Source organism: Pteronotus mesoamericanus, unplaced genomic scaffold (genome assembly GCF_021234165.1).
Source record: "Pteronotus mesoamericanus isolate MK-2021 breed Mesoamerican mustached bat unplaced genomic scaffold, CSHL_Meso_final scaffold_1135, whole genome shotgun sequence".
NCBI lineage: Eukaryota > Metazoa > Chordata > Mammalia > Chiroptera > Mormoopidae > Pteronotus > Pteronotus mesoamericanus.
Window position 1 is genome coordinate 1,373,460 of NW_026555300.1, and position 21,935 is coordinate 1,395,394.

The window sequence follows — 21,935 nt, forward strand, 5'->3', positions numbered from 1 at the left end:
ATTACCCCCAAGCCCCTGGGGAGACAGATCCCAGTGCCTCAGCCTCCTCCCCAGGCCCTGGCACATACGCACGCACGCCCACGCCCACGCCCATGCACACGCACATGCACACACGGCACACATGGACCCGTCAATGGGGCGCCGGCCGGACAGACGTTCACTCACAGCTCCAGCTCCCAACAGCCAGTGCCTCACAACCCAGCACACACGGTCCCACCCACAGCCACGCACGTGTGCCCGTTTCGTTCCATCGGCCAGTTCCCCAGACAAGTCCCTGGGGGACCCAACCCTGGCTGGGTTCTGGGGCCAGAAGGGGAGGAGATGTGGCAGGGCAGGAGCGACGGCGGAGGAGGGGCCGCGCTGTCGAGGGTGAGGAGGAGGAGGCGAGGGGTGCAGGGCACGGGGAGGGAGAGAGAAACGGGGGATAAGGACAGAGACGGCAGAAACAGGGATGGAGAGAAAGACAAGGCTCGGGGACAGGAGATGAGAAAAATGGAGAGGGGAGGGGAATGATGGGGGAGACCAGGGAGGAGAGGGGAGGGTGGCGATGTCGGGGGATTGGGAAGGGAAGCCCGTCTGGGCGCACGGGGCGGGGAGGGGGTAATGGCGGGAAGCGGGTGGAGCTGCCCGGCGTGCGTGACCTCAGAGCCCCTGGCCCCGCTCAGCCCTGACGTCACCCCTCCTCCCGCCCCCGCCGGCGCTGGTCTTCAAATGGCCCCCCCAGCTCTCGGGCCGCAGAGCAACGCGGAGAGCAGCGGGAGAGCGGAGAGCCCAGCCGGACTCGCAGTGATGAGACAGGTGCGCGCAGGAGAGTGTGTGGGACCGCCGGCCGGGTTTGGGGGCGCGGAGGGGACGCTCCCAGGCGTGTGGCCAGGTGTGCTGGGGTTCTGTGTGGGCTCAGGTGTGCGACAGCGACCATCTGTGTGGGACAGTGACCATGTGCGGCTGAGGGTGCGGGTCCTGTCTGTGTGCAGGTGGCCATGCCACCCATGCCTGTGTGACATGTGACCCGTCCGTGTTCCTGTTGCTATAAATCCGTGTTGTCTGTGTGTTGGTGGGAGGTGGGGAGAGAGAAGAAAGGAGAGAGTGAGCAAAAGAGAGTGAGTGCGAGAGAGGAGCGGGGAGAGAGGAATTTGCTTGACACCTAGGCCTGGATTTCTTCTCATGTGTTCAAGTTAAATCACCCTTAATGTGTAAAAATGGGAATGTCATATGGCTCAAACTCCCCTGTTACTATTTCTGTCCTATTATTCCAGACCCACGGGTGGGGGTCTGTGTGTTTGTTGTCTTGTGAGGGTCTCTTGCCAGTATTGCTCCTTTCTGCTGAGAGGCATGTGTCCCCAAGTTCATCTGTGTGGCTGTTAGTGGGGGCTCAGGATCACTAAGCTCTGCCTTAGAACAGGCGTCTGGGTCATTTTCTAGGACATGAGTGTTTTCCTACGTGGGCACATTCTGTTACTTGTCATGTGAGCATACGCACAGCTGATACATGTGTGTTCATGCGTGTGGTTGCAGTTAAAACCGTGCAGATGCCCACCCACCTTGGTGATTTCCAGGATAAATCTGGCCACCCCCAGAAACTCAGGCAGGGCTTGTTCTGGGGCAAAAGGACAGAGGAGGAGGAAGTCATAATAATTGTTAATATTGAGCGGTTACCTGCACCAGGCCAAAAGCTCCACCTAAGCCCTATTGTAAAGAAACAGAACGTGAGCTACGCACATGATTTAACACTTTATAGTAGCTATGCTACTAGTACAAAGAAGCAGGTGAAATTAATTTTAACAATATATTTTATTTAACCCAATGTATAAGGGGTTGGCAAACTTTTTCTCTACAAGGCCAGATAGTACTTGAGCTTTGCCAGCCATGTGGTCTCCTTTGCAACTTAACTAGTGAAATCAGCCACACACAATCTACACAGATGAGCACGGTGGTCTGCCGATTACACTTGATTTAAGGACGCCAAAATTTGAATTGCATATCATTTTCATGTGCCACAAAGTATGATTCATCTTTTGACTTTTTCCAGCTACTGAAAAATGTAAACAGCAGTGCGAGCTTGCGGGCCACAGCGAGAAAGAGAGCGGGCCCTGGGCCGCAGACGTGTAGTGTGCTATACTATCATTGTAGCATGCAACCAATACAAAAATATGAATGAGGCATTTTACTTTCTTTTCCTCATACTCAGTATTTTCAATGGAAATGCTTAAATTTCCAAATATTTACCATTGAAAAAGAACACAGATCCTACTGGTCCCACACACACTGAAGAGCTTTCCAATAACGGAACCGAGGATCACTGTTTAAATTTAAATTGGTTTAAATTAAATAAAATGAACAATTTGGTTCTTCAGTCGCACTGGCTGCATTCCAAGGGCTCAGTAGGCTTGTGGGACCCGTGACTCCTGTGTTGGATGGACAACACAGCTCTATAGCTTAACGTCTCACTTCACTCATGATAAACCCAAGGAGGGGACTGGTGACAGAGGAGGCAGCTCAGCTTAGAGGAGGGCACTGGAGCCAGGCTGCGAGGGACTCTGGCCAGAGAACCCACCTCTCTGTGCCTCAGGCAACAGTACCGACCTCCCGAGAGCGGTGCCTGGCACGGAACAGGCTAAATCCCCACTTTACAGCCAATAAAACGGAGGCGCCCCTCCCCCTCTTCTTCTGGGCTCTTCCAGGCTGGGCACCTGGCCCTGTCAGGGAGTTGGGGAGACGAGAAGGAAAACCAGTCCCGGCCGGTGGGAAGTCAGGAAAGCCTCCTCGCCCTGTGAGCTTTGTGACCTTGAGCAACCCACTCCTCCTGGCTCATCGGTCCTCGGCTTTGCCATCTATATGGTGGCCGTTACCATTATCTGGTCCCCCAGAGCCCTCCAGAGGAGTACGTCCAGTATATCAGGATGTGGCTTGGTGACTGAATTCTGAGGGTTCGAATCCTGGCTCCTCCACTCTCCGGGTGTGACCATGGGCAGGTTGCTGCACTTCTGTGACTCATCTGTAAAATGGGGGTGATAGTAATGGTGTGGTCAGGTTTAAAATGAGTTACTGTCTTCAAAGGCTTAGAGCAACTCCTGGAACATACCGTACTGCATTGTTCTTTTAGATGTACAGTATATTATTATTACTATTCTTCATTCAACACTAAGGAACCTCTGATTGTGAGATGAATCATTATTTTATGTGCCACCAAGGAGAGGGGGGACCCCTGTTAACTAAACCGTGACACTCCACTGAGCATAACCCTCATGGGTTTAGGAGCTGTAGAAATGTGAAAAAAAAAAAAAAAAGGCATTAGAGTCAATATAAGCAGGTTTTTGGCCTTGATAACTGTTTGCCACAATTACGTTAACTAATGGAAAACAACTTCGCGGTACTCGGGATTTTCTTTACGAAACAGGGATGTCATCACGGGCTCGGGGAAGACCCAGGAGGTCCTCCCTTCTAGAAAGGACCCTTTCCCCTTGCTATCTCCTCTCTCTGTTTCCAACAGGACTTGACCAAGCCCAGCCGGACTGCCCGTCAGTGCTCCGGCCTGGCCCGGCGGGTGCTGACCGTCCTCTTCGCGCTGCTCATCCTGGGCCTCATCACCTGGGCCTACGCCGCCGGCGTGCCGCTGGCCTCCGATCGCTACGGCCTCTTAGCCTTCGGCCTCTACGGGGCTTTCCTCTCCGCGCACTTGGTGGCGCAGAGCCTGTTCGCGTACCTGGAGCACCGGCGGGTGGCGGCGGCCGCGCGGCGGGCGGCGGCTCGGGGCCCCCTGGACGCGGCCACGGCGCGCAGCGTGGCGCTGACCATCTCGGCGTACCAGGAGGACCCCGAGTACCTGCGCCAGTGCCTGGCGTCCGCCCGCTCCCTGCTGTACCCGCGCTCGCGGCTGCGCGTCGTCATGGTGGTGGACGGCAACCGCACCGAGGACCTCTACATGGTTGACATGTTCCGCGAGATCTTCGCCGACGAGGACCCGGCCACCTACGTGTGGGACGGCAACTACCACCAGCCCTGGGAACCTGCGGCGGCGGGCGCCGTGGGCGAGGGCGCCTACCGGGAGGTGGAGGTCGAGGACCCCGGGCGGCTGGCGGTGGAGGCGCTGGTGAGGACGCGCAGGTGCGTGTGCGTGGCGCAGCGCTGGGGCGGCAAGCGCGAGGTCATGTACACCGCCTTCAAAGCGCTCGGCGACTCGGTGGACTACGTGCAGGTGAGTGGAAGGCGCCCCCGCCCCACCGTGACCATATAGGCCCAGATCCCACTTCCCGGAGGCCTTTGCTCAATGTAGGTCTTTCCTTTACTTATTCATCCATCCATCCATCCATCCTATATGAGATAACACATTCCTTTATTTATTCATCTGCCCGGTGTAGAGATTCCTTCTTCATTCAGTGTAGAAACTTTTCTTTGCGCATTCATTTATAAAGCTAGCTACCTCTCTATCAATCATCTATTTATCTATCTAATATGGAGATCATTTATTTATTCATTAAATTTAGAAGAAGAAAGTCCTTTCTCTTCCTTCCTTCAGTGTTGAAATTCTCTTATTTATTTTTTCATCCATTTACCTATCTATTTAATATAGAGATTCACTTGTTCATCTAGTCATTCACTCATTCATTCAATGTAGCAATTCATTCTTTAATGCATTGCCAGTTTTTTGACATACATTTTGCAACTTGAAACAAAACACATTCATTACCGCATAGTTTCCATGGGTCAGGAGTCTGGGCAAAGCTTAACTGGATCCTGTGTGCAGCGTAGCATCGGGCTGCAGTCATCAGCCTTATCTAAGACTCAGGGGCCTCTTCCAAGGCCACGTATTTGTTGATGGAATTCATTCCTCCCCACCCCCCAGCAGTCATACAACTCAGGGTAGCTTACCTCTTCCAGACTAGCAACAGAAAGGCTTGGACTTCTAGACCCCCTTTTATAGGGCTCACCTGACTAGGTCAGCCTACCAGGTGTAATCCCCTTTGATTAATTAACAGTCAAGAGATTAGGGGCCTTGCCCTGGCTGGTGTGGCTCAGTGGATTGAGCGCCAGACTGCGAATCAAACGGTCACCGGTTTGATTCCCAGTCAGGGCACAGGCCTGGGTTGCAGGCCAGGTCCCGCGGCGGGGGGCGGGGCGTGCTGCATGAGAGGCAACCACACATTGATGTTTCTCTCCCTTTCTTCCTCCCTTCCTCTAAAATAAATAAAATCTTTTTTTTTTTTTTTAAAAAAAAGGAAGATTGGGGCCTTAATGACATTGTGAAACCCCTTCACCATTTCCATATAAGGTCGTATAACATGGAAGTTACATAACTTTTGCCCTATTCTGTTGGTTAGAAGAGAGTAACAGGTCTTGCCCAAACCCCGCAGGAGGGTATCATACAACAACATGGGTCTTGGGAGGGTTAGGGGTCATCTTAACGTGTCATTAGACATTGAAGATTACTGAAAACTCAAGGTTATGTTCCAGTTGGCTGCAGCGTGTCCCAGCTCCTCACTGCCCCTTGGTGCCCTTCCCTCAAGCACCAGTTCTGTTCAGGGCTCTGGCCTAACCCTGACCCCTCTACCCCACAGGTCTGTGACTCAGACACGAGGCTGGACCCTATGGCACTGCTGGAGTTGGTGCGGGTGCTGGATGAGGACCCCCGGGTAGGGGCTGTTGGGGGAGACGTGCGGATCCTCAACCCTCTGGACTCCTGGGTCAGCTTCTTAAGCAGCCTGCGGTACTGGGTGGCCTTCAATGTGGAGCGGGCTTGTCAGAGCTACTTCCACTGTGTGTCCTGTATCAGTGGTCCCCTGGGTGAGCAGGGAGAGGGCACGGGAGGGCTGTGGGTGCAGGGGCGGAGATGGGGTGCCACAACAGGTTGAGGATGAGACTGAGTCTGTGGACACAGATTCAGGGGCTTGGGCAGGAGGTGGGGATAGGGATAAGGTAGGAAGCTGGAAGAGGGGATGTGTTTGGTGTCGGGAATGGGCCGAGGAAAGAGTGTGGGTGAGGATTGAGCCGGAGGGGAGAGTTTGGGGAAGGGGCTGGAATGGGTTTGGAGTCAAGGTCAGGACTGGGGGGGCCGGTTTGGGGTTGGAGATGGGTTTGGGATATGGATGAGTAGGGGTTGGGGCAGAGAATAGATACGGGATTGGGGATGGGACTGGGGTGAATTTGCTATCAAAGTGGACGTGGGTCAAGGACAGGATCGGGGCAAGCTTGAGAGGGGGGTGGGGTTGAAGAAGGATTTAGGGTTGAGGGCAGGATGGGGGCTGGAGTTGTGGCTGGCAAGAGGGCCGAGCACGGGATGGACGCGATTTAAGGGTGGGGCCGGAACTGGAGAGGAGTTTGAGTTTGAGATAGAAGCGGGGGTGGAGTCGGCGACATCAGAGGCTGACACGGCTATCTGCTCCCCCCTCAACCTAGGCTTATACAGGAACAACCTCCTGCAGCAGTTTCTTGAGGCCTGGTACAACCAGAAGTTCCTGGGCACCCACTGCACTTTTGGGGATGACCGGCACCTCACCAACCGCATGCTGAGCATGGGCTACGCCACCAAGTAAGCGGAGGGGAACAGGTAGTCAAACGTGCGCAGAAACCAGATTATCTCAACAAATGTTTGTGTGTGGGCATTTGCCACAGCCCAAGTAACTTGCAGGACAGTGGGCTCTTAAGAGTGAGTCACTAGAGGAGAGAGAAGAGACCAGAAGGGGCAGAGGTGGCATTTGCATTGAATCATGCGACTCAATGGACTCTACCAAGGGAGGCACGGTGAGGGTGGGGGATCCCACCAAGAAGATACAACATGAGAGGGGTGAGATGGCTCTGTCACCGAGAACACAGATTCCCATGGCGGCACAATTACTGTTAGTGAGGTGGGAAGGGAAAGAGATCCACAGAACAGGATCTAGCCAGTGAGAGAGCAAGCGAGAAGAATTAAGTGACAGAGGAGGAGAGTGCCCAAACTAGTAAATGCTTCAGGGAGAGATGTAATTCCATGAGACTCAGGGGTGCACGGGCTAGAGCGGGGGAAAGTTATTTCTACAAAGCTAGATCCAGTGGAAGGGCCAGAAAGAACTTGGGGTAAACCCAAGTTTAAAATCTGTCACTCACTCGACAGATATTAAGTGTCTAAAATGGTTTTAAAACTTTTTTATCTATTGATGTGAGAGGGAGAGAGGGAGAGGCTGCTTTGTTGTTCCACTCATTTATGCACTCATTGGTTGTTTTTTGTATGTGCCCTGACCGGGGATTGAACCCACAACCTTGGCACATTGCAGCGTCACTCCAACCAACTGAGCTGGCTGGCCAGGGCAAGCGCCTGCAATGTTTTCAGCTCTGGGAATGCAGCAGTTAACAAAAGAGACACAAATTCATGCTTAGGTTGATTGGGGAGACAGACAATAAGTAAGAAAAGTGTAGAATATACATGTTATAGATAAATAAAACCAGGAAGGGGGATAGGAAGTTTAAAGGTAGGAAATGAAATGCTTGACTAGTGATCACAGGAAGGAAGGCTTATGGTTCTCTTGAGAAGCTCCAACACATGCGCTATTCTGGGCGGGAACCACGTCTGGCTCGTTCCTCACCACGGGGCCTGCCAATAACAGTAAGCGCAGGAGTATTCGTAATAGGTTAGTGACAGTATTAGTAATAGCGTCAGTAACCGTAATATTAGTAATGGCGAGAGTGTTATTAGTCATTGAGTAAACAGTGGCCCATAGTAGCTGCCATTTACTGAGCAAGTACCACATACGGGTCCCAAGCACTTGGCACTGAATCTTCACCGTTTGGTAGGAACCATTGTTAACACCATTTTAAACAGAGTAACACTGAGGCTCAGAGAGGTTGAGAAAACTTGCTCAGAGGCCATGTGCAGTGGCCAATGCTGGCTCTGGACTCCTGTCCCCAAGGAAAGCCATGCTGATGCCTACTCCTTTCTCACCTGTCCAGGTACACCTCCCGGTCCCGCTGCTACTCGGAGACTCCGGCGTCCTTTCTGCGCTGGCTGAGTCAGCAGACGCGCTGGTCCAAGTCATATTTCCGCGAGTGGCTGTACAATGCGCTGTGGTGGCACCGGCACCACGCGTGGATGACCTACGAGGCGGTGATCTCGGGACTCTTTCCCTTCTTCGTGGCGGCCACGGTGCTGCGGCTTTTCTACGCCGGCCGCCCGTGGGCGTTGCTGTGGGTGCTGCTCTGCGTGCAGGGAGTGGCGCTGGCCAAGGCGGCCTTCGCCGCCTGGCTGCGGGGCTGCGCGCGCATGCTGCTGCTCTCGCTCTACGCGCCCCTCTACATGGGAGGCCTCCTGCCTGCCAAGTTCCTGGCGCTGGCCACCATGAACCAGAGTGGCTGGGGCACCTCAGGCCGGAGGAAGCTGGCTGCCAACTACGTCCCTGTGCTGCCGCTGGCCCTCTGGGCTTTGTTGCTGCTCGGCGGCCTGGTGCGCAGCGTGGTGTACGAGGCCAGAGCCGACTGGAGCGGCCCCTCCAGGACTGCCGAGGCCTACCATCTGGCTGCCGGGGCCGGGGCTTACGTGGGGTACTGGGTGCTCATGCTCACGTTCTACTGGGTGGGCGTGAGGAGACTCTGCCGGCGGCGGGCTGGGGGCTACCGCGTCCAGGTGTGAGTTCCGGCGCCCGGGCACCGACCAAGGGGTCTTCAGGGGAGGCAAGAGACCAATCAGGCCCCAGGATCGACGAGGAACTTACGGGTGAATTCTCTGGGCCTCAGTTTCCCCCCTCTGTGAAGGGAGGGGGGGGTCTACCCAAGATTCTTCAGCCTGGACTGTTCTGGGGCTGGGGCTTCTGGGTCTCTGGGGAGGGGTATTTATTAATCAGGTTGTGAATTTTTAGGGGCAAGGAGTCTCCACATACTGTTCTGGGGCCCCCCACTTTCTCCCTGCTCTTATTTAATCTCCATTTGTACGGTGTGATTAGGATGTAATAAAGAATTTTATTTATTTTCTTCCAAGCCTCTCCCACCACCCTTGTTTTTTTTTCTTTTTTCTTTTGAAACAGGAGGGGGTTTTGTGGTTGAGAATTGGGGACTCTCGGCTCCATCTTGGGTTCCAGCTGTTTGAAACTAGACAGGATACCTTCCTTCCTCAGTTCCCTCAAAAGAAAGTTAGGACTATTAATCCAATGGGCCAGGGTTGTTGTGAGGGTGGAATTTCTCAACTCCTCATTCACACATACTTCCGGAGCACCCACCACACGCGGGCTCTGTTCGGCACCATGGAGAGTGTTTTCCTGGGCCCCTCAGAAGAAGGGTAGCTCACACCTTCTCTCCTCGAACCCCACACCTCTTCCCCCTGCCTCACCTTACCTCTGAGAAAACAGAAGGGACAAGAGGACGACCTTCCATGTCCCCGCCTCCATGATCCTCACCCATCTGTACCTGTGCTCACACAGGCCACCTGCCCTCAGTACTGAGGCTGAACCTCTGTCCGTGCTCAGTGCCGTTCCCCCCTTCCCCACTTGACGTGCTCTCTTCACTCGGCTTTCAGGACGCCAGGGGCCTTGCTTTCCATTTTCCTTCTGGGTTCCTCCTCATGTCACCTACTGCTTAACATTAGAGGAACTTTATCATCACCTTATCCACCTACACTCATTTCCTCTGTGCACCCAGTATTACGCCTCATTCCCACTCCATCCCTGGAGAATGGACTCAATATTTTAACCTTCAGATCAGACCACACGCCTGCATTCCAGACTTGAACACCAAATTACCAAGACGTTTCCACTTGGTAACGTCCCAACTCCTGACTTGTGCTCCCCGTCCTTCCCTTCCACCCCCATGAAACCTGCTCCTGCAGTTCTCAGCCTCTAAGTAAACAGAACTCCATCCTTCCAGCCTTTCAGGCCAAATCTGCTAGAGCTGCACCGTCCACAAGAGCAGCCACTACTGCATAAGGCTATTACATTTTTCCCCATTCATTCATTCTTTTGATTCAGCCAGTCCCCAAAACATTTACCAAGCATCTTTTGAATTCCACACCCTTGGCCAGTTTTGCAGAGTGAAACAGATGAAGGGCCCGTGGCTGCCTTACAGGAGCTCTGGAGGAAGGAAGCACAGAGAGTGACCCGTAGTTAAGGACCCCCAGACACATGCCTCTAGATTTGTTGTAGAGAAAGGGCGATTTAGAGATGTTATTAAAGCTATAGAAAAGATTACACATTCGGTTCCTCAGTTGCACTGGTCACACTTCACGTGCTTCACGGCTACGTGTGCCGAAGGTTGCCGTACCGGACATCGTAGACCTGTTCTGGAACATTTCCAGAGAAGAGGGTTCTACTGGCCATTGCTGTTGTCTTGACCATTGATCCATGGCCCTTCTCTTTTGTCTCATACTCAACATTCTGATCCAACAGCCAATGCCACTGGCTTTCTCTTCAGCAGATCCTGGAAGCACTGCTCCTTATCCTGTCTGTCACCGCAGCTGCATCTCTTTCCTCGACCAAAGCTGCCATTTTATGCCTGGATCACTGCCTCTCCCCTTGCCCCCTGTATTCTGCTACCCAAACAGTGTACATCAAATCAAATCATGACCTTCCTTGTCTTAAAAACCACCCGTGCGCTCAAAGGAGAATCCAGACCTTACGGTGGCCCAGTTCTTGCATGACCTGGTGCGCTGTGCTCTCCAGGACCTCACCACATCCTCATTTCCTAAAGCCCTGTGCCAGCTGCTCTGCCATTCCCCACCTCCCCACACCCCCACTCACAACCAGGGACACTCCTGACTTAGGGCTTTTGCTTCTGTTTCTTTTGCTGGAGCACTTGTAACATAAATGCCCAGATGGGGAGGTGGGGTGGGTGGAGGTGGAAGAGGTTATAGGGAGATAAATGGTAATAGGGGGAAAAATACGACTAAAAAAAAAAAAAAGAGCTGTTTCTTAGCCCTGACCAGGTAACTCACGTGGTTAGAGCGTCATCCAGACATGCCAAGGTTGAGGGTTCGGTGCCCCGTCAGGACACATACAAGAATCAACCATGAATGCTAAGTAAGTGGAACAGCAGATCACTGTTTCTCTCTTTGTCTCTCAAATCAATAAAACAAACAAAAAACACAATACCCACATGGCTCACATCTCATCCCCTTCTTTTTTATTATCATTTAAAAAATCCTCACCAGGGATGTTTATTGATTTGAGAGAGACAGAAACATCGGGGAGAGAGACATCAATCAGTTGCTTCTTGTACATGAGGCAAATGGAGATCGGACCCACAACCTAGCTATGTGCCCTGACTGGGGATCGAACCCATAACCTTTTGGTGTATGGGAAGACACTCCAACCCACTGAGCCACCTGGCCAGGGCTCATCCCCTTCTTTAATGTGAGGACTTCTTCAAAGCTCCTCTTGTTCCCTTCATCCCCCCAACCTTTCCTACCTCATTTTCCCTGTTTTCATTTCTCCATCACATATATCATTATATGACCTAATGCCTGTGTTATCTTGCTTAAGTTTTTTAAGTTTATAGTCTCCCTGCCCACTGGCATCTAAACTCTGTGAGGGTGCAGATTTTCGTTTGTTCTGAGCTCTTCATTGTGGTTTGAAAATGCTTGGCGCGCAGTAAATATTCACTGAGTGAATGAAGACATCAGTGAATGAGTACATGGCCCGAGGGAGTGTTATCTTTTAGGTGGGGAAGACACAAAACTAAATGAAAAAATAAGTTCACATTAGATCCAAGTGAGTGCAATGCATGGGCTAAAAGAGGGGGATAGGCTGGGACCTGTGCAGTGAGGTAGAGTCATTTTAAGGACAAAGAACAGCACATGGCAAAGGCCAGCAGAAGGGACAAGAGAATAAAGTGTGCGGGGTGGGAGGGGGGCCGGTGGTGGTGAGGAGGTGGAATCAGGCCAATAAATTCAGTGCTGGCTGCACAGAGTTGTCATGAGAATGAGTTAATACATATAAAAGGCTGTTCGGAGGAACAGGACCAAGTTAACTGGACCAAAAAGGGACAAAACATTATTTTAGGGAGGAAAGAGCCATAGTCAGGTCCTGGAAGGGGTGAGAAGAATCACGCCGAGGGTGTCTTCTGCAGCTGGAAACGTCGAGGAGGTTGCCAGAAGTCTGGGGAGGGATCTGGGCTTGCCCCTCAGTCTCTCAACACAGGGCCTGCACTGTGACAGCTATAACAGTACTGTTACTCTGGAGGCACAGACCCCTGGGCACATTTGGGGTATGCCGCCCCTCCCCCTACCAACATTGGCAGTAACCACCTTCAAAGATGAAAACATCTGTACCACTGAAATATATTCTTTATTTTTGGAATGGAAATAGAATAAGAAAGAGACAGATACCTTTATTAGTTGCCACTGAAGTACCACCGGAAGAACATCCTGGGGAAATAAGGAGTTTTGTGTGTGGGGGGGGGAAGTTGGGGAGCAGATGTCTGGGGCCTGGACTTCTGGGTCTGAGGGAGAGGGGCTCGGGGACTGGACTCCTGGGTCCGAGAGAGGAGGGGCTGGGTGTCGGGACTCCTGGTTCCGAGGAGGGAGGGGACCGGGCGCCTGCACTCTCAGGTCTGAGGGAGGAAAGGTTGAGGGCTGGACTCCTGGGTCTGTAAAACGAGGGGACTGGATACCCGGGTCGATGTAAGGAGAGCGCCAGATGCTGGGAGCCGGGGTCCCGGGAACTCACCACACCAGCAGGGTCACACCGGCTGAAGCTAAGGCGGCTGCGGCCCCGAGTAGGCACTGGTTGCTCAGCGTCAGAGCCCCAGGCTTGGCCAGCAGCTCGCCCAGGCTCGGCTTCCAGGGTTCGATCGTCTCCCGCGGCGCCCAGCGAAGCACTTCCCGAAATAAGACCTGGAGCTCGGTCTCCCCGCGCGGAGGCCGACTGGTCACTGCGGGGACGCGCACGTCAGCAGGACGCAAGCCCCGCCCCCGGCAACCACTTCTTCCGCGCAGCCCCGCTCGCACCGTTAAGAAAGAAGTAGAGTCGCGCCAGGGGGCGCTGGTCGTGCGAGATCACGCAAGAGAAGGTCCCGCGGTGCGTTGGCTGCACCGGCCGGATTCGCGCCAGGTACCCGTGGGCCCGCGGCATCTCTCGGAAGTAAGCCAGGTCCTGCGTCCGGACCTGCAGAACGCTCGGGCTGATGCGGCGGGAGGACCAGGGCCCCCCCGCCGGGACTCGTTACCCGAAATGTACAAGCCCCGCCCCCGAGCTAGACCCCGCCTTCGGGCCTCCGCCCTCTCTGTTCACGCATAGCCCAGCCCCCTAAACCTTGACCCCGCCCTCTGGGGCCTAATACTTGCTTACCCTCCCTAAATCACTACGCAACCCCCCAAGGCCGGCTCCTGCCCGGTGAGCCTTGACTCCTCCCTTAAATGTTGGGAACCCCCTCCTTACACGAAGCCTGAATCTAGACCGAGCTCCCGCTAGCCTCATCCCTGCGTCCTGACTTCTCATCCTCTAGGAAGCCTAACCCACCTCCGAAACCCCTCGCTCTGGCCACACCCCGACTCACACCTCCTCCTGCGAACTTCCAGGAATAGGTGATCTCCTCCTTGGGCAACTGGAAGTTCACCGTGCAGGAGAACATGGCCTGATCACCTCGATTCACTGTCACGTCCTGAACTGCAGACGGTCCCGCGTCACCACCTCCGCTTAGCCCCAGGCTACCCCCCTCCCCCATCTCAGCTCTCTTTTCTACAGTTCCTCTGGTTCCTGCCCTTGCAGACCCCGCCCCTCACCTGGGCAGTCCAGCGGGAGGTCGCAGACGTGGGAGTAGCACCCGCGGCAGCGGAAACGCCGGGCGACCTCCTGGAGCCCTGTGGGCGGGAACGTTGGGCCTGAGCTCCACTTGGCCTTCCCCAGCCCGGGTCCCTTGGGCAAGTTCGGGTCTTGGAAGCCTCCATGGGTTCCACCGGCCAGAACCTGATCCCGCCTTCCCTGCGCTCATTGGCTGACTCTCACCAGTCTCCAGGTCTAAGATTTTTATTGGTGTGCTTCGACTTTTGGGCCCACCCTCTATGATGTTTGTGAGCAATGCCTGCTTGACTTTTCTCCAGGGCTTATTGGCCTCTTTCGGGTTTGAGACCCAACCCTGCTGTCCCACTCGAAGCCCCACTCGAAGTCCCTTGTTTCCGGCCCGACCTTGTCCCTGACTCCCGCAGTTCTGAGCTTTGAATGAAGGTCTTACCGCAGGGAGGGATGCAGGCCTGTGCTGCGGAGAGAGAGGAAGCGTTACGACCCTGGAAGTGTAGGGAGGTGCCCACCCGAACCTCCGGATGCATTCCTCGGAGGGGGCGGGACCAGGCCTGCTATATTCCACCTGGGGACCCGGCCTGGCCTGCAGAATTCCACTTAAAGATCAGGCACGGGTTTGCCGATGGCCATCTAAGGGCCGGAGGCCTGCACTAAGGAGGCGGGGCCAGCCCTGGTATATTCATTCCACCGAGAGGGTGGGGCTAGACCCTTGGCGATTCTCGGGGCCCCAGTTAGAGGTGTGGCCAGGCCTAAAGTAAGTAACCCACTTTCACAGAGCGCGCAGGGCTAGAGCCAGAGATCCCGGAACAGACCTGGGCTAACCTGGGACAGGGCCGTGCCAAGGGGTCCTTGCTGGGGAGGAAATCTCAGATCGAAGGGGCGGGGCCAGGTGCTGAGTGGTCCGCACCGGAGAAGAGCCCGCGTCCCACCTAGGGAAAGCAGTTCAGAGATCCACCAGGGGATTGGCCTGAAGGGAGCGGATGGCCACTTTAGGACTGGGGTTTTCTAATTGTGTGTGTACGTGGGAGAAGGAGATGGAATCTATTTTACCTTCTTTAAGTTGTAAAATGACCTTCCGCATTTGCTCCGCGGCATCAGGGAAGGCAACCTCAAAGGACCCTGGAGGGTGGAGGGAGGACTTGTGGTGAAGATTCTCCTCCTACACCGACCTCCCCGCTCCAACCCCCCCCTTGGCCGGGCGAGCTCTCTTGGCCTCGCTGTCTTGGTGTCTGTGCCTCTTCCCCAGCGCCTCCACCCTGATGTCTCTGGTATATACAGCATCTCCTCGTCTTACCTCCTCCCACCCTGTCTGCTAGGAAGGCTGACAAATCCCCAGTCTCCTTGCTTCTGCCTCCTGACCATGTCTCTGATGGAAGCCCTTCTCCATATCATCTGTTTACCTCGTTGAAGGGAAAGGAAAGGATAAAGATCAAATTCCTCACCAAGCTTACCTAGGTCTGGCCTAGTTTCCTTTCAATCTCTATTCTTATTGTCCATATTTCACATCTCCTAACTGGACAAAAAGCATATTCTCTAGCACCTCAGGACCTTGGCACATGCTGGCTTCTGTTTCTATTACATCTTTCCCCTCTTCCTATTCATCCTTCATGTCGTATCTTATATAGGCAGTGGTGACTTATAAGAGTGTTACAAAGGGGTTTGAGAGTTCATGAGTTCACGTTATACCTCATGTCATCTACTTAGAGGTTTTCCCTGACCACAAATATAATTTAATTGAGTTCCCTGTTTTTGTTTTCAGTTCCCCATTCATTGCATTCATAGCTCTCATCAGTTTGCAATTACTTTATATATATGGTGATCATGTAAAGTCTTTCTCTTAAGTAAACACATCCTCCTTCAGTGCTGTGCCCCCAGAACCCAGGAGCTGGCCCTGAGTCTTAGAAAGTGCTCAGTAATTATATATAAAATTCCAGTATCCAACTTGGATGGAGACCACAACTGGTGGTGGCCTGTGGCCCAAGCCTATCACTTGGATGTGTGATATTTAGCCTGGAAGTGTTAAAAAGTGACCCAGTTGCCATTTGTAAAATTGGGAAAGTTACATAAAACGTTTGGTACTTGTTTTAAAAAAAATTTGGAGCCCTGGCTGGTGTGGCTCAGTGGATTGAGTGTCAGCCTGCAAGCTGAAAGGTCACTGGTTCGATTCCCAGTCAGGGCACATGCCTGGGTTGTGGGCTGGGCCCCCAGTTGGGGGTGTGTGAGAGACAACCGACTGATGTTTCTCTCCTTCTCTCCCTCCCTTCCTCTCTCTCTAAAAATACATACATAAAATCTAAAAAAATAAAAATTAGGAAGACCTGTAACACAGATACGGAATTTCCACGAGGCTGCAATTAGCAGGAGCCTAGGAGCAGCCACCCTCTTTAGTTGGTGCATGTACTTGCCACCTCTCCATAGTCCCCACCTTGATTCATTTCTATTCTTCTCTCATTCTTTCATGTTCTCTGTCCTTATGAGTGTTTTGAGTTTTGACCATTGTAATGGCTTCCAAACTGCAAGGTTTTGTGATTTTCCAAAGTGGATGGCTGGATTGATTTAGTGGTAGAAGTCATTTTGGAAATCAGAAATGTGGAAATCAGTCTAGGCTAAACTGTTCCTCCTAAATTCATATGTTTAAGTGCTAACCCCCAGTACTTCAGAATGTGACTGCCATTGGAGAGATCCAGTCTTAATGAGCTAATTAAATTAAAATGAGGTCTTTAGGGTGGGCCTTAATCCAATATGACAGATTTCCTTATAAGAGGAAGACATTTGGGTTCACAGAGAAAAGGCCATGTGAAGACAGAGAAATGGTCAACTACAACCAAAGAGAGAGACCTCAGAAGAAACCAACCCTGCTGACACTGACACCTTGACTTTGGACTTCTGTCCTCCAGAATTGTGAAAAAAATAAATTTCTGTTGCTTAAGCCACCCAGTCTGTGGTAGTTACAGCAGCTTCAGCAAACTAATACAGAGATTGTCAGCTTCCCCCAAATATCTTTCTCTTTCATTAACAGAAGGCTTTATTTCAGCCAGAAAAGCACCCCTAGCTTAAGACTACATTCCCCAGCCTCCCTTGCAGCTAGCTGTGACCATGTGATCTAGTTGTGGTCATGTGACAGTCCAATCTTTTGATACACAAGTGGAAGTGTCTTGTGGCAGTAATACGAAGTAACCTTAAAGTGGTGCCATCTTATTGATCCCTTCCCTTTATTCCATCCTGCTGCCTGAAATTTGCATTTGATGGCTGGAGCTCTGTCAGTCACATAGGACCACAAGGACAAAGGGTATACCCTAGAATGACAGAGCAGAAAGCTGGGAGGATGTTGGGTTTCCAAGAAAATGGAGCTGTCACATTAGGCTTAAGTGCCTATCTCAAGCCTTATTTTATACGGGAGAATAAACTTCTCGCTGGCTTCAGCCATCGCGGGTTCCCGTGACAAAACCATACATAAAGGGAGAGAATGGAAGAAATTGGCAAGTGGCTGAAGTGATGATCACTGGGTATAACCTGGAGAGAGGGGCACCAAAGCCAGGAAGTGGGTTCAAAATGAAGAGTTAAGAACTTAGAGGTCTCTCCTTGGCCACAGAGCAGGCGTGTGGTCTGGAGATGGCAGGATGATCAGGAGGATGTGGCCAGAGTGGGACGCTCAAATGAAAGGCCAGGATGTTGGAGTCATCTAAGAAATATCTGTGGGCCAGACCCAGTGATTCACGGTGAGGGCGAATGTGGGATATACTGTGAGCCAGGAGAGTGGGGCTGTTCTATTACACACTGGGAGACGGAGGGAATGCCCGGGGGCCAAGGGGCAGGCGACACAGCAAGTGAACCATGAAGGGGCATGGGTCGATGCTGTTAAGTTTCTCAAAAGAGGTGCCTATGGTTAGGAGCTTCACATGTTTCTGAAGATCTGGGTCTGAGTCCTGGCTTCCCATTTATGAGAATGGCAGCTTACAGCTGAGATATCCATCACAGGACCCCCTGGCCCCACTGTGTGATTTTAGCCATGTGACTTATCCTTCCTGATCCTTAATTTCCTTGTTCATGAAACGGGGGCAGTGTCGGTGTCCACCTGCCAGGGTTGGGAGGACATTCAATATACCATACAACATAAAAGCGTCCCCACTCCAAATTACGTGCCAGGTACCATTCAGTGACTGCTTGAGATTGATGTCTGTAACTGCTCAGGATGGTGCCGGGCACACGGTGTGTGTTACAGAAGAGTCATCCCCAAGTCTGAGATGGGGAAACTGAGGCATGGAGGAGGTAGGAAAGTGGCCTAACATCAAATAGCTGGATCTGAACCCAAGCAGTTGGGCTCCAGAGCACCACATGTAACTGCCGCCTATGGCATACTACCCACCCCACGGTTATATACACCAAGAGTGTCGCCGGCCACCACTGAGACCCACTCCAAGCCAGCACGTCTCTCCATCTGGGAGAGAGCCAGAAGTCAACCTTGCATCTTTCTGTTGCCGTTACCCACATACATCTGGTCCAGATACCTCCTGGGTCCATCCTCCCTGTCCAGCTGAGCCCCAAATTCCCCAAGTGGAAAATGGGACTATAAAACCCTGCCTCACAGGGCTGGTATGAGGAAATCCTTTAGGAAGATAATTAACATAAATAACTGTCTGGCAGACACGGCCCCTCCCATGTGTGGAACAGGTGTAGCACATGGTCAAATCCCTGCCCTTCCTTCTCCTCCATCCTGGTGCCCCACCTCCCTCACTTTAGACTCATCTTGGCCCATCGGGACCACTGTGACTGGTCTGAACCACCACTGGTCTCCCTGCTTCTGCCTTTATCCCACATGGCCTTTGTCACATTCTGTCTTTCTCCTTAAAATCTTCCGACAGCTCCCCCCATCTCGAGAAGAAAGGCCACAGTCAGTCCAACATGTCAACTGTGTTCCAGGAACAGCAGCAGCGCCACCTGGGAACATGTTAGAAATGTCCGTGTCTAAGCCACACCTCAGACCTACTGGTCAGAAATGGAGGGTTGGGGCCAGGACTCCGGTGTTTCAACAAGCTCCCAAGAGATTCTGAGGGTACATACACTGGGGCCCAAACTGGATGTGACCCCTTGCTGCCTCTTTCACCTCATCTTGATTTCCCCTTCAGTGACACCCCTCCAGCCCCACTGGCCGCAAGGCCTTTGCACTAGCTCTTCCCGCTGCCTGGAATCCCTCCCGCCCTGGATTGTCTGCATGGCTCTCTCTGTCATCTTGTCCAGGTGTTTGCTCAATTGGACCTTCTCATTTGCACCTCTTCCGACCAACCTGTTTAAAATGATCAGCCCACTGGCCCATTCCCTTACTCTCGTTTTCTTTCATTGCACGGTTCACCAATTGATATTGTACTACGCTATTTCATTGATTATGTTTATTGTCTGTCCCGCCCTCTGCAATATAAGCAACCTGAGGGCAGGTGGTTTTCAGTTTTGGTCGCAGCTGTGTTCCGGTGCTGTTCCTGGCACATTAAATAACCCTCTGTGGAATGTATTGCACCAGCTTCTCCCGGCCTCCAGTCGGTCCTCCACAGGGCCCCACGGGGTCTTTCTACACTCAGAGCTGACCCTGCCCACAGGACTGCGTCTCAAGTCTCTCTTACCTTCCAGCTGAATCCTGGACCCACGTATCTAGCTGCCTCCGGGAGGTCCCCCGGGGCCCTTATGGTCACTATGTCGTAGCCCAGCGTGTCATCTACCCCTACTGCTTTTTCCTCCCGGCCCCCCATCTCAGGGACGACCCACCACCCACCCACACATGGAGCCAAACCAGGCACTGCCTCTAAGCCTCCTCTGCCTGACCCGAACAGCCCATCAGACCCAAGCCTCACCCAAGCCCAACTCTCAGGCCTCCGTCACCCCACCTCCGCTCTCCCTACTCCAGACAGTCCCACACACAGCCCCAGCGGGCTCTTGTTCCCCTCTTTTCAAAACCTTCTGGGACAACATGGCCCACGTGTGGAGAAAAGGGCATTTCTTGGGGTCCTGCGCCCCCCGCCCCCCCCAGGCTGGCTCGAGTTCTTCCGGTCTTCTCGGGGGTGGGGGGACCGCAGCTGAAGTGTTCTCCATGCTGGACCCCTGGACACCCGCTGGATGGATGGGAACTTCCCCATCTTTGGGGATCTTTTGTCAAAATGCCTGGTGGGCAAGAGCAGGAAATGAAAAGTAACGGCAGATGTAGAAATAGCCTGTGAGTAGCCTGGGCCGGTAGCTAAGTTTGTTAGAGCACTGGTCCCGATACACCAAGGTTTTGGGTTTGATGCCCAGTCCGGGCACATACAGGCAGCACCCACTGAATGATTAAATAAATGAAAAACTCAATGTCTCTAATTAAAAAAAAAAAAAAAAAGAAACAAAAACAAACAAATCCATGAGCCCCCGGACCTCCGAGGCTAGTTTCTGCTGCGCAACGGAACTTAGGCCTCCCTTCCTCCCTGAGCAGTTCCAGGCTCCGGCATGAGGACTATATGACTCTATGTTTAGCCCAGAGGAAGATCTCCCTGAGGTCATCTTATCAGGGGGCCCTTCCCTTTCACTGAGCTCCCAAGCCATCCTGGGGCGCAGGGAGACTATCCCGCCTCACAGGCAGGTAAGGCGAGGTAGAGGAGGAGGCAGTAACATGTCGAGAACTTTGTAACCAGGAAAAGCCACACAGAGAGGTCAGAATTTGTTTACCTGATCCCAAGTGGGCTTCGGATTTGTAGGTATTTCTGTCCCTTTACCTCCTGCCATCATGTCCTGACAAGGAACTGGCTACCTAGTGCCATCTGCTCCTAGGTCACTGCCGCATCCCAGGGACATCCACGCCCTGCACACGTACCCATCTCTTGGGGGCTCCACGCCCACACCCCCCACTGCCGCCGTCCCCACCCACTCACCCTGAGCAGTGGCGACCTCTTGGAGGGAGTGGATCATCTGGGTGAAGGAGTCATGCAGGTGGCTTCTCTCATCATAGTCTGGGAGTGGGCGGGGGCAGAGGCTGAGGGAAGCGGCTCCCCCTACCACATCACCTACGCGGACATTCTCTGTTCCTCTAAGACATTGTCTATGAGTCTCTGCTGCCCACATCTAAATCCTCTTCCCTCCGAGTCTGTCCCCTAAGTCTCTGTCCTCCCCTTGCTCTGAGTTGCTATTCCTCCCAGTCTCTATCCTCCTGAGTCTCTGTCCCCCAGGCTCTCCTCCCCTGAGTCTGTCCCTCAGTCTCCATCCTCCTGTCCCTCTGAGTCTCGTCCCCTATCTCTGTCTACCAGCCTGTTGTCTCTTTCTTCCTGGGTCTCTCCAGACCTCTCTGGTCTCTCCCTCCGCACACCGCTCAGTGCCCTGGAGGGTGTGGTGGGGTCTTCTCACTGATTTCGGTGTCCAGGAGGCTCGCAAAGGCAGCCGTGAATGCCTCCTCACACTTTTGGAGCTCCGGGCCCTCGATGCCCACGAAGGTCTGGCAGATGCGGAGGCGCTCACTGTAGGATGTGAAGCAGAGGAGGCAGGCCCAGGCAGGTGCCCTCAAGACTGAGAGGGCCACCAGGGCGCATGGGACAGCACTGGCTGGAGCCAACCGGACCATAGCAAAGGGTCTTGGGCTGGCAAGAAGCTGGTGACCTTTGTGAGGTCATCATGGGAGGGGGAGGGGCTTATGGCATGAGGTCAGAAGTCAGATTTCATTTGCAGGTCTAATGTCAGGCTTGGGGGTTTTTAGGGAGGAAGGATGTGAGAGCTCAGGGGTCAGGGGTCAGGCCGGCAAATTTCAGGCTGTGGTTGGGCCGGATGCCAGGCTCCCAAGAACCTCACCTGTGATCCTGGACATCCTCACAGGTTAAAGGGTCTCAGGGACCCAGAGGCCGGCAGTACGGTGTGTGGTGGCCCAACAGGCCCTGGGGGAGGGGTATGGGGTGGGTCAGAGAAAGAGACGCCGCAGAGACACTGTGAGTGCCTGAGAGACAGAAACAGACACGGAGGGATGTCAGAAAGCACAATAACAGCGACGGAGAGAGAGTCTGAGAAGCCACGGTGCAGACGCTCCACAGACGGGGAGAGACGGAGAAAGCAGAAGAGAGCTTTCTTGATGGGAAAGTCTTTGAAGGAAGTGAAGGAGGCAAAGAAGGAACGAGGACAGGGAAAGACAGCCCTGCTCCTCCTCCCTGGGTCCCTGCAGCAGCCCCCTGAGCCCTGTGGGGTGGGGCAGGGGCTGGGGGTCCCCGCCGGGTGGGCGTCCCGCGCAGGGCGCAGCCTGGGGAAAGC

The 21,935-nt window shown here is 53.3% G+C and overlaps 2 protein-coding genes across 2 annotated transcripts; one reads left to right on the forward strand and one right to left on the reverse strand.

Annotated features, from left to right (window-relative positions):
- The first annotated feature begins 603 nt into the window (after positions 1-603).
- Positions 604-8,596, forward strand: HAS1 (hyaluronan synthase 1). Its single transcript, XM_054587285.1, has 5 exons — positions 604-951; positions 3,491-4,195; positions 5,556-5,781; positions 6,394-6,526; positions 7,921-8,596. Exons 1-5 carry the CDS (start codon positions 604-606, stop codon positions 8,594-8,596), a joined length of 2,088 nt encoding a protein of 695 aa, XP_054443260.1.
- A 3,686-nt stretch (positions 8,597-12,282) lies between these two features.
- SPACA6 (sperm acrosome associated 6) lies at positions 12,283-21,511 on the reverse strand. The gene is made up of 9 exons (XM_054587264.1): positions 21,048-21,511; positions 20,579-20,656; positions 14,739-14,807; positions 14,122-14,145; positions 13,673-13,750; positions 13,447-13,556; positions 12,899-13,055; positions 12,618-12,822; positions 12,283-12,316 (listed from the first exon to the last, which is right to left on the reverse strand). The coding sequence occupies exons 1-9, from the start codon at positions 21,259-21,261 to the stop codon at positions 12,283-12,285; spliced, it is 969 nt and encodes a 322-aa protein (XP_054443239.1). The 5' UTR covers positions 21,262-21,511.
- Positions 21,512-21,935: the final 424 nt, after the last annotated feature.